A 12,853-nucleotide genomic window follows, 5' to 3' on the forward strand; every position below is an offset into this window, starting at 1 on the left:
GGTAATGTCTCCAGTGACCTTGTGTGCATTTGACAAAGTGACTGTGACTCGTGAGTCTTCCTCCAAAATTCTGTGATAACATGAATCCTCCTATTGAGAGTCCAGGGCACCCAGTCACCACCACTGGGGACCGTGGGGAAAGGCTGAATGTCCCCATCGTTCCAGCAGGTTCCTGGCCTACTGCTGGAGCCAGCATTGCTATCACAGACAAGGAGCTGCTAAACATGCAGTTCCCTGATTGTGAGAGCAATCATTTCATCTGTTTCCTTGCCCGCATCTCTACGGGCAGAGAAACATATGAAAACTTCATTCCCAGCAAGCGAGAGCTGTGTGACAGCTCTTGCTTGCTGGGAGAGGAGCTGTGTTTGCTCTGACTTGGCAGAAGCTGTCAAATCTCCCGTCAAGTCTGGGGAAAAAAACTATGTCGTGGAGGTGGCCACCCCAGGATATAGCAGGAGCCGGCCCTGGGGGGTTGCGGTCCCCAAGGGCCAATATTGGCTCCATAAGTGGGGATGTGCAGCCCCTCTCCTTCTGTTTTCACAGGCAGGCCCCAGGAAGGTGGTGGTCCCCGGGGCCATGGATGATCCAGGAGGGCAGCCACATGACCCACTTGCAAAACGTATTGTGGCCCTAGGGAGGTGGTGGTCCCTGGGTCCCGGGAAGGTCCACAAGGCACCCTTCACTACTTTCAACTTAGCCCCTGGGAGGTTGTTGTTGCTGGGACACATGTGGGTCTGCAAGGTCCCCTCATTAATGCTCATTTGGCCCAGGAGATGTGTTGGCCCCCAGGGACCTGAGGGAGGGTCCAAGAGGACCCTTCATTAGTGGCCATTTGACACTGGGAATGTGGTGGTCCCCATGGCCCAGAGCGGTCCATGCGCCCCCCCCCCTCCCATTACAAAAATTCAACCAGGGGCTAATGCCCCAAAAATCACTTTTTTTTAAAAAACGTTTACCAGCTCTGCTGTGACTCTCGGTGAAAACGTTTAAAAAAAAATGCTTTTTTGCCCTAGCTGGGTCCCTCTGGGACCCCCATCACCAGAGGTAAGGGGTCAGGTTGTGCCTCCGCTGGCCCCTTTTCTTATTTTTGTAATCTCTTTTTCCAGGGACTCGGCTAAAGCTGAGTCCCAAGATGGCTGCCAACAATTCCTTGTTGAAATCCTGGCAGCCAATCAAATCTCAGCATGAGATCTGGAGGGTTTGCGGAGCATTCATGTCCCTACATATTTACATTTGAACTTTCTTAAATATCTCAAAAGCTACTGGACAGATTCACACCAAAACCACAAAAACTGCGCCTTCTGGACCAAAAGCTACCTTTCTGCAAAATTTGGTGTAATTCTGTCCAGCGATTCGGGCTGCAGTCCTGTTCAAAACCCCTATGGGAGTCATCATGGAGAAAACATGTTTTGAAACGTCAGCTCCCGCTTGACAGATCACCCTGAAACTTTATAGGCCGCAGCTGAATTTAGCATCAAATTTCATTGAAAAAGTTTACGGAGACTCAGGAAACAGCGCCAAAGATATAGACAGGTAAAAAAACGCTTTTTCTAGAGAAACTAAGTCCTACCTATAACTAGCTAGTGGCAACTATATATATATATATATATATATATATATATATATATATATATATATATATACATGCGCGCGCACACATAATTGTTTACATATATTCATCAATAATGCTCACAAGATGCACCTTCTCATCATTCGCCTGTAGCCAAAACGCCCCTTATTATTCATTGCTAATGCTGAATTTGTCTATTATATTATGCTGATAAATGTATAATAGTGTGGCTCTTAGGGTTTACATATCATAATAATGTGCTTATTGTTCAGATAGTCATATAATGTCTATAGTTGTTTCAAGTAATACCTGCCTCACTTTGATTGGTGTTCGGCCGGGCTGAGATATAAGCAATAGATTCCGATCACGGGGAAAGCAGTCGGCTCCTAATGGCGCCACCTGCTTTGACTTTCATTTGTGTGATATAAGCGCTCCATGTGTACAGTCTAATTGACAAAACAAGCATTTTTCTTAAAATAAACATTAATTCTTTAAAGCATTTGTTTTTTTTAGCGGAGGACTGTCTTTTACATTAATTAGACAAACCTTTAAATACATGGTCAGACGTTATCATTTTTAAAGACAAAACAATTCTATGCTTTGCTAACTAAAAATATTTTGTAGTACAACATATTGGCAACACTTAATGGCTGGCACCGTCAGGTACAAGATCTCTACTACAATGATACAGTCACCCTGCATGTCATTATTAAATAAAGGCACACATGAGCCAATATTCTACTTAGTTGTAAAATGTAATAGACTCACATTAAAGCAGAAATTCTAAAAACAATAATTTGGCAATATAATTCCATTTAGTACAGTTCATAGTTCAGGTAATGTTGATGCTTTGTACAATGGCACTTGAAATTGTGCCTCTGAAAACTAATATGAAGTGGAGCTGCTTACCTGACACTGAGTGGTCTTTGGGATCTCTCTGTAGCTTGAGTCGGGTATGAGGAAAGATGTAATTGATTGGTTTGCCATTTGTCTGAAAATAAAATCAGGAAACATACATCACTGACTAATTATATTGTGCAATAGCATATGACAAATTTATATGAAACATACTTGTACTATTTATGGGTTTTTTTTCAGTTCGACCTCCTGAAACATTTGTCCTCCAAGTCTGCCACCTTGTCTTACTGGTCAACAGAAATAAAGTGCAACTAATCCAATCTCAGCACATCCTCAGACATGGGTTTACACATTATGGTGCCTTGGTGCCTAGTTCACACCTATGGCTGAGGCCCCTCTAAGACTCCTGACTATTATAACAATTGTGTTTTGTTTTATTGCATTATGCAGACCGCTATATAACAATAGACTGCTGATTTTATTTACTTGCTATGATAGTACACCTTCAATTCCTATATTCATACATTTGTTTATGGTGCAGTGTTTTATTTAGGCTCAGTGTTTTCATACATGTAGTCATGCAAGAATCCCAAGGAAATTCTTCACACGCTGTGTCAGGTATCATGGTGACACCTTCTCATGGTTACCACAGTACAAACAGGTCACCTTGAGCTGAGACAGAGGCACACAGAGACAGGGTAGAATATTGCAAGTGGAGGGCACCCTAATTAAAAAACAGGCTTACAATGATGTATTCAGCCTCTCATGCCGGCAGACATTTAGTACTAGTTTTTATAAGCAGAGAGTAGCAAATTAAATTACTGAAAGTGGAATATTATCTCTTCTCAGATTAATTACACTGCATATTCTCTTTTGCAGCTGTAACTGTGATTTGCTACAACAATGTTGCGTTGCATATGTTCCGTACTAGCTTGGCACCAGACAAAAGCCTCTACTGTGCCTAGTGTGCCCTGTTTGTGTAGTCGCTGTGGGAATGGAAAGAAATATAGCTAGGACCTTATCAGCGGAGACCCGATAGCCTGTTTTTTCGTATCTGATGCGTCTAAGCTTCATATAGTTGATGTATCTATTTTCAGCAGAACAAGTCTGAAATGGTGAGAAGAGATTGCCTCTGTTTCGGGTGTGTTCTGTCTAAGGTGTATGTATTCATTCACAGAAACTAAGAGGTATGTTCGAGCTTTAGGAGCAGAGAACAGGTGTCGAGGTCTGCACAGAACCGGCACAGCTCACCATGATAAGAACACAGTTGCATGTGACAGGTTTGTCTGTTGCTAATGTAGATCCTTATCCAGGTAGGTTTGGAAGAGGTTCCAACTACACTTGCCCATTTTTCCCTCGCCAGATAGTGAATTGGTATACCTTTCCAGCCTGGGGACCAAAGGGAGTAAACCAAGTGGGAACAAGACTGGTTTAGCAACACACTTAGGGCCTGATTACAACTTTGGAGGAGGTGTTAATCCGTCCCAAAAGTGACGGTAAAGTGACGGATATACCACCAGCCGTATTACGAGTCCATTATATCCTATGGAGCTCGTAATACGACTGGTGGTATATCCGTCATTTTTGGGACGGATTAACACCTCCTCCAAAGTTGTAATCAGGCCCTTAATGTAGGTACCTTTTTTAAGACAAAAAACTCTAAAGAAAACTCAGATTTCCCTTTAATATTCGTATACTCTTTAACTTGGATTTTGAAATGTCACGCTCTAATGAAACACCTAAAATTCACCTGGAATTCATAATAGCAAATATTGAGCCAGTACACAACGGGTAACACAGAGTAGTAGAGTGTGAACAAGTTCCATGCAAATGTTTAGTTTCCACGAAGTTTGACAGTTAGTGATTCGCACATGCCCTCAATTTATATGGTACAAGTTATGGGAAAATGACTTTCAAATTATGTGCCGATCTGAAAAGAAAGGCCAATAGAATATATATATATATGTGTAGGATAGGGAAATAAGCATTTATCACTGGGGAATGTGAATCAGCATATGATGTTTATCTTTTGGGCAGTGTTCTGCACCATCTATCTGCTGAGGAATTTTCATATTTTACATTTAGCAAGGTTGTGAACAATTTTCCAACAGACCCTGGTCCTGCTGTAAAGACAAGTTTCTGTTATGAGCCTGTACAGGCTGCCAGAAAGTAAATGAGAATGTGACAGTAAATGAGTTCATCTATGTACTGAGTTCTAAAGCATGAAGACTGTCTGGAGGTGTGGCTGATACTGCGTGCCTTAAGAACAGCTGATGAATATGTTGGTGTTACCATTTTAGGGGGTGGTGGGTAAAGTCTGCCATGTTGTGTTTGATCGACTTGTACATGTGCCATTTGTGTGAGCAGATGTTATGTCTCAGCTTGGATTTCTGAGTGGTAAAACATTTTCTGCTCGCTCTGCTTAGAGAAGCAAGATTTTGTTTATGATACTGAGGGTCTATCCTAAGAGAATGTCGAAGAAAGTTCCTTGTTTTAATTCAATTACATCCTTAAACCAATTTGGAGGCTTCTTCTTTAGGTGGAAACATTCGAATAAGCAGAATTAGAACAATCATTCACCGAACAAGAATTCTCATCGTGTGGAGCTTTCCATTGGGAGAGCTGATGAATTCTATCCCACTTCCACGGAAATCAATCAATTTTAAAATTCTTTATGTACCTTTTATTAAAGATCGCAGACTAATCAACTCACATGTCAGTGGTGCAGTCACGTTGGTGCTAAGGTTATTTAATGTAAGCATCAGACTCAGTTTAGGTACAGATGTGTGGGTCAGGCTAATAACTAGTCGCTCAAGGCCTACAACATTTTAAGTGTCTAAAAGTCATATGTCTGGTGTAAGTGGGGATGGCATGTTCTTTACTGACACTACCTAGGATCATAATCTGACTAGATAGAAAGTATTATATGGCTAAATTAGGAATGGCTGGATCCAGTTGGGTGACAGATTAGTAAAAAGCAACACAGTACACATTGCTGAAAGACTACTTGAGCAAAAGTGGCAAGTCTTAGGATTGGGCTCAGTCAGTGCTTTACTTCAAACTTAGAAGAAATTTGAAGAAATGTTCTGAGAAGGTAAAGTTAATCAGGACACGACTGTAGACGGTGTCCTAGGAGGGAACATCACCAGTTGGGAGCCATTGAATGAAGTCGGAGTGAAGTTTTTATGTTCGGACTTAGGGGGTCATTCCGACCCTGGCGGTCATAGACCGCCAGGGCCGGGGACCGCGGATGCACCGCCAACAGGCTGGCGGTGCATCCAGGCCAATTCTGACCGCGGCGGTAAAGCCGCGGTCAGAAAAGGGAAACCGGCGGTTTCCCGCCGGTTTTCCCCTGGCCTGAGGAATCCTCCAAGGCGGCGCTGCAGGCAGCGCCGCCATGGGGATTCCGACCCCCTTCCCGCCAGCCTGGTTCTGGCGGTTTTGACCGCCAGAACCTTGCTGGCGGGAACGGGTGTCGTGGGGCCCCTGGGGGCCCCTGCAGTGCCCATGCCACTGGCATGGGCACTGCAGGGGCCCCCTAACAGGGCCCCACAAAGATTTTCAGTGTCTGCATAGCAGACACTGAAAATCGCAACGGGTGCAACTGCACCCGTCGCATCCTTTCCACTCCGCCGGCTCCATTCGGAGCCGGCATCATCGTGGAAGGGGGTTTCCCGCTGGGCGGGCGGGCGGCCTTCTGGCGGTCGCCCGCCAGCCCAGCGGGAAACTCAGAATGACCGCCGCGGTCATTTGACCGCGGAGCGGTCATTCGGCGGCTCCCGCCAGGCGTGCGCTTACCGCCGCTGGCGGGAGTCAGAATGAACCCCTTAGTCTCTTTTCTAGAAGTTGAAAATCTCCAGTGGTACGAGGCTGAAGGATGTAGCTGGTGAGATTTCTACGAGGTCGGATATCCATTTGGAGAAGGACTGTAGAACAGGATCTTCTGCTGCAGAGAAGAACGTAGCAGGAGTTGTCACAAAGTCAGGCTGACCGACGAAGCACCTGGGCTTATAAATGAGCAGGTTGGTCTGGTTCCCTCCCTGTTCTCAGACACTTTTTTTAATGTGACTTTTAAGCACTATACATGTGTGAACAGCACAACCTATGCAGTTGTCTATGGCCAGTCGTGCCTGCAAACCAAACAATATTTTGCTTAATCCCATTTGTCCTGGACCATTTGGTCTAGAGATGTTCAGAAAAAGGTGCCAAGGGGTTCCACATGCATCCCTGACACTAACTTGTGGGTGGGATAGACACTGTGAGCAATAAGAAAAAAGTTCTCAGGGGCACCCCTACCCACTTTGACATAATTTCCTGGCCTCTGGACCTAAACAATTCCACAGTTAACTGTTTTGACAAAATCCAACATCACAGAACCTTTCTTCCCCTGGGCCTGACTACGGGGACAATGAAAATGCCACGCCTAGGTGTGAGTTACATCTGCCTGTGACAGGGGATACCTCTTTGAAGCCCGGCATTTGGTGGGCACGTACCCTAGGCCATCCTTCTAGGAGGAGACCACATCTCCTCCCACCCAAGGCCCTTTTGTTCCCTTTCGTGGGAGCCATTCGAATCTCCTTTCAAGTGGCCAGCATGCTTGTCAGGTGACTGTTGGGGATTACATCTGAAAAGGGTTCTAGAGTCACAATTTCTTTAATAGTTATGCAAAAATCAACTGTGGATTTAAACTGGATTTTAACTATGAAAATTAGTGTTTGAAGTATTTTATCTCTAGTTTCAATCTGAAGTTAGCTTTATATGGTGAACCCAGTGTTTTCTGTGCCACAGACAGCCTTCTATGGTGAAAAATGGTTTGGTATCTTCTGTGACTTTTTTGCACTGTAAAGACATATAAAAACATTACATAATTATGGCTTACTTTTAAATATGATGCACTCTGTTTAGGGCTGGTAAGGCCTACTTTAGGAGTGACGTTTAAGTAGTAAAAGGAAGGTTTAGGCCTGGCAAAAAGTTTATATTGCTAAGTTGAACTGGCAGTTTTAAAACTTTCTACCCAGGCTGTAAGGGCAGACTTGCAAACATGCTTTCATTACCAATGTAGCGGTGGCACAATATGTGCTGCAGTCCACTAGTGATATTTCCCTTACAGTCCCTGGGTACACTGTAGTACCAAATACTAAGGTATAGATAAATTAAATATGTCTATCAAGAGGGTAGCCAATTTGACATGTTTTTAAGGGGCATTTTCCTACATTGTGGTACTGATTATTGGGCGTTCTCTGATTGCTCTCATTCTAAATGTACAGGCACACAGCATCCCATTGCTATTGTACCTACATTGCTTAGTTCTGAATATAATTTTAATTTCAGTGTCTATCTCTCACATCACTCACCCATCACAAGACCAGGGTCTCCGTCCCTCGGTGGTCATCATGCACGACATGAAAACACTTCTTACAGAGACCTAAACTAAAACAACACCCTCCCAACCACATACTCTACATGGTTTACTTGCTATATATGTTGGTAGGCACTTGAGTGATCCACATAAGGGTAGTAAGGGCTACACAAGTGCTACAATGCAACTATCCTTTTCATCCAGTTGTTAGACTAGGAGGAATGTAAGATCTTACTATGCCAAGGGGGATGTGGCATAGTTCCACACATGTTGGAGGTAAGGCCCACCCAATGGCCATGCTTTCCACTCAAACAATGCTGCACATGCCCGAAGTCTAGGTACACTGTGTATGTCCTAATTGGTTCTGGGCACCGGCCCTGGCCAAAACACAGATTATTTGCACAACATAAATTACACAGTATAGATTATGTGCTGAGGGGGGTTCTGTGCAGGGCCAGGTCAGAGATCAGGTAATTCATTTAACTTACACTGTAACCAGTGGAAAGCAGTGTGCTGTCGGTTAGCGGAAGTACCAGGCCCTGTGCCCACCATCTGTTAGTGTCCAATCCACACTATGCAAGGCATTCAGCTATGCACAGCTGAGGTTGGCCACAACGCCTGGTGTTTGCCAGTGTCCTATGGGAGACTCTCCTGAGGAGACCAACCCCGACTGCGCATGGCCTTGAGCTGTGCACAACAGGGGCTGGCTTTAGAAACCGACATGCAGCCAGACCCTGAGTGTAGGCCTTTATTAGACCTAATACACACTGCCTTTAACCAGGGACAGCAAGGACAGGCCGCAAGGTTGGGCCTTCAGCCAGGCCCTCTGTAGGTGACTCTTAGAAATGGGGTCTTTGGTTGACAGTCAGGTTACCCCCTGTTCAAGCAGGGACCCTCACTCTAGTCAGGGTAAAAGAGAATCACCCTCAGCTAACCCCTGCTTGGTAGCTTGGCAGAGCAGTACGCTTAACTTCAGAGTGCTAGAGGTGTAAAGTATTTGTACCAACACACACAGTAACTTAATGAAAACACTACAAAATGACAACACAGGTTTAGAAAAATAGGAAATATTTATCTAAACAAAACAAGACGAAAACAACAAAAATACACCATACACAAGTCAAAGTTATCAATAAAAATGCAAAAAGAGTCTTTAAGTAGTTTTAAGCACACACTAGCGCTGCTAGAGTGAAAATGTACCTGATGTGCGTCAAAAATAACCCTGCATGGGTGGGTGGGTGTCAAAAATAACTCTGCACGGCGGTACGTGAGTCGAAAATCCAGCCGCACAATGATGCGAAAATCCTGCAGCGCAGGTTGTGATCTCCCAGCCTCTGTCAGCGATGCTGTGCATCGTTTCTACTGCTCCGTGCATCGCTTCTTCGGTCGTGTTTCCTGCGAGTGTTGTTTCTCAGCAGCGGAGCCGGCGGTGCGTCGTTTTTTCAGCCGCAGATCGGATTTGCGTCAATCTCCAGGCAGAGGTTCCTCTTGGTTCCAGAAGTTTTTCTAAAGTCTGTGGTTTTGGGTGCCCTTCTTATACCCAATTTCTCCTTTGAAGTAGGCCTACTTCAAAGTAAAGTCTCTTTTGAATGTGAAATCCTGCCTTGCCCAGGCCAGGCCCCAGACACTCACCAGGGGGTCGGAGACTGCATTGTGTGCATTGTGTGAGGACAGGCACAGCCCTTTCAGGTGTAAGTGACCACTCCTCCCCTCCCTCCTAGCACAGATGGCTCATCAGGAAATGCAGACTACACCCCAGCTCCTTTGTGTCACTGTCTAGTGTGAGGTGCAACCAGCCCAACTGTCAAATTGTCAAACTGACCCAGACAGGGAATCCACAAACAGGCAGAGTCACAGAAATGGTATAAGCAAGAAAATGCTCACTTTCTAAAAGTGGAATTTTCAAACACACAATCTTAAAACCAACTTTACTAAAAGATGTATTTTTAAATTGTGAGCTCAGAGGCCCCAAACTCCACATGTCCATCCGCTCCCAAAGGGAATCCACACTTTAATCAGATTTAAAGGTAGCCCCCATGTTAACCTATGAGAGGGACGGGCCTTGCAACAGTGAAAAACGAATTTAGCAATATTTCACTGTCAGGACATATAAAACACATGTCCTATGTCATGTCCTATGTCCTACCTTAACCATACACTGCACCCTGCCCTTGGGGCTACCTAGGGCCTACCTTAGGGGTGCCTTACATGTAAGAAAAGGGAAGGTTTAGGCCTGGCAAGTGGGTTAAAACTGCACACACAGACACTGCAGTGGCAAGTCTGAGCCATGATTACAGAGCTACTTATGTGGGTGGCACAACCAGTGCTGCAGGCCCACTAGTAGCATTTAATTTACAGGCCCTGGCACATCTAGTGCACTTTACTAGGGACTTACTAGTAAAACAAATATGCCAATCATGGATAAACCAATCAACAATACAATTTACACAAAGAGCATATGCACTTTAGCACTGGTTAGCAGTGGTAAAGTGCTCAGAGTTCAAAAACCAACAGCAACAGGTCAGAAAAAATAGGAGGCAGGAGGCAAAAAGATTGGGGATGACCCTGCATAAGCCAAAAAGTCCAACAGTGACCAACCCCACGATTCAGGGCTGTGCACAGTGGTGGTTGCCCACATATCCTGGCATTCAGCCAGGACCTGGAACTAAATGTTTGTGAGCTGCAAACCCTGCTTCACACAGCTTTCAGCCCTGAGGAGCAGGAGACAGCTGCAGGCCCTGGCCAAGGCTAGGTTCTGCTCCCAGCTCTATTGTTAGTTTACCTAACCATGATGGGAGAATTTCTTTTAGGGTTTGTTTTGTTACCAGACCTAAACTTTCACTGTGCTGCTGTTTTATTGAATGTTTAAGGTTTTTTATATGCATTTTAAGTTCGTATTACCTTCACTTTATAGTTTAAGGTCATATACCTCAACCAACTGCTCCTTGTGCCAATCCTCCTGTTTACAACAGACCCACACTGTGTATGACCTTTAGCCTCAGACCCTGGGCCCAAACTGCCAGGCCGTATATGACAACTGTCATGGATTGCCATGAATTGCCATCCCCTGCTGTGCCCTGCGTAGCTGGAGTTGGACTAAAGCCCTGGCAACACTCAAGGCCCTGCTCCTAACCCAGTGCTGGTGCACAGCCCCTGCAGCAACCCAATCCCCACAGGTTCTCTTTTTTGTTCCTACCAGATTTTTAGTATTCATTCATCTTTACAAAAGATTTGCAAACCTTCACCGACTCATGGACACATGTTGGTCCTTTAATGGGGTGTGCAAAACTGGCATTGGAATTGTGGAAACTGCAAAAGGCCAATATGGGTTCATGAAATTTGCAGTGGGTTCAGAGTCAAATTTTACATTTTCTTTTATTCACAGGGAATCTACTACATGAGGCTAGAAGCAAGGGTGTACTTGCGCTGTTGCTTTGTATACTATTTTCATTTCTTCCGGAGAAGAAGGCTGTTTGCTGTAATGGCTGCTACTACATTTTTCCTAAAGTTACAGCCTGCCAATCAATAAGATTTCGTACAGCGGGCCCAACTGTGGGCTTCCACTCTTTAAATGGACAATGGGAGAAAAGGTTCTCCAGTCCAATAAGATTTGAGCACTTTAAAAAAAACGTTGTGTCGATTAAACCAGTTCACAGAACCCTGTGACTAAACGTTCCAGATAACTCTAAACTGTAATCTATTCATGTCCAGACTAGATCACTTTTTAAATGTTAATTACACAACTAATTAATGGATTTACACTTAACCAAGCACAAACGCTGCTAGATGTAAAGTTCTACATCCATGCTAACTTCTTGTAATTTGAATCAGCTCAGCCTCTGCATTTTTTGCATCGAGGAGAAATGAAAACTTGGGGAGTTAAAAGCAGAGGTGTTTTTTGATGAGGGAATAGGGGCTCCGCCCAGGCCATATTTCCTATCTTCTCTTTTGTTTATATTATTATTTTTTATGGGGCAGTACGGCCCTCACTGGTCCATTTACATTTGTGTATGGGTACATCAGGCAGAGTCAGGCAAATGTCACTGGCAGATGCACTAGTGCGAATGTGCCACATGTTTAACAGGGCTGGCATTTTTCTAACCTTGGCCAATTGTAGGCTTCCACACTATAGAGCCACATCCCTCTGTGATGAAAGGCATGCCTAGCTGATTGAACACAGCGTGGGCTCATAGGGCTTAAGCCCTGTGCTGCCTCAATCATTGAGGCTGTCAGAGGGCGGGCTTCACATTAAGTTGTCACTTTTTAAGTACGACAAGTCCTCCCAGGGGAGGAGAAAGGCAAAAAGACAAATCAGTGTGCACGTGACTGGCGTCATATCCGACGCCAGCCACATGCTGTAAACGAAAATATTGTGCATGGTTCACTGAGCACTGAAACATGCAGAGTGTATCTTTATAATTAAAGGTTCTGGCTGTGACCTCTCTTCCACCCTCGCCGCAATGTTGTGGGCTCAGTTAACCTCCCAGCGCTGGTAATGGAGCAGGCCCCATCCTGTTTACTAGGATCAGTTGGGACAGCTGACATTTGGCTATGACTCGCCTCTCCTAGTCAGCAGTGTGAAACTGTGCACGCCATTAAAACGCAGCTCCACTCTCTTTCCTGCATGCAGCCTTTCATACGAGCGGAAGTTACTTCCCTAAATCGGATCAAAGCTGACAGTATTTGAAACAAGCTGAAGAAATGTAAGAGTGTAGTGCTTACCACCCGGAATGTGTTTCTTGGAATGCCTTCACCACTTTAATTAGTGCATGCTTAAAATGTGCTTTTGAATGCTGCTAAGTTACTGTAATATGGAACAGTTAGCCGCATCGAATGTTGTTAACTATTACAACTATGCCTTGCCTTATAGGGATTCTAAAATAGAACAATCTGCAATCTGCAAAGCCCTGATTTGTTTTTATTACACGTGGCAAGCTCATGGATTCTGTTAGACTAAGGCCTTTTTTAGACTCTCACATATGCTGACTGTGCAGCATCTATATGTGCCTGTGCATTACACAAGGGAGTTGCCTGGACCCGGTATGTGATAATCCAGGACTTCCAGG

General features: G+C 44.6%; 1 protein-coding gene across 8 annotated transcripts in view; it reads right to left on the reverse strand.

The window, feature by feature from the left end:
* PCLO (piccolo presynaptic cytomatrix protein) overlaps window positions 1-12,853 on the reverse strand; it is a 1,309,308-nt gene that overhangs the window by 647,408 nt on the left and 649,047 nt on the right. For all 8 annotated transcript variants that reach the window (XM_069228704.1, XM_069228705.1, XM_069228700.1 and 5 more), the window contains one exon: window positions 2,480-2,561. In XM_069228704.1, the coding sequence (XP_069084805.1) occupies window positions 2,480-2,561 (82 nt within the window). The remainder of the gene's footprint in view (window positions 1-2,479; window positions 2,562-12,853) is intronic.

The sequence above is a fragment of the Pleurodeles waltl genome, chromosome 4_1 (assembly GCF_031143425.1).
Source record: "Pleurodeles waltl isolate 20211129_DDA chromosome 4_1, aPleWal1.hap1.20221129, whole genome shotgun sequence".
NCBI classification, from domain to species: Eukaryota; Metazoa; Chordata; class Amphibia; order Caudata; family Salamandridae; genus Pleurodeles; species Pleurodeles waltl.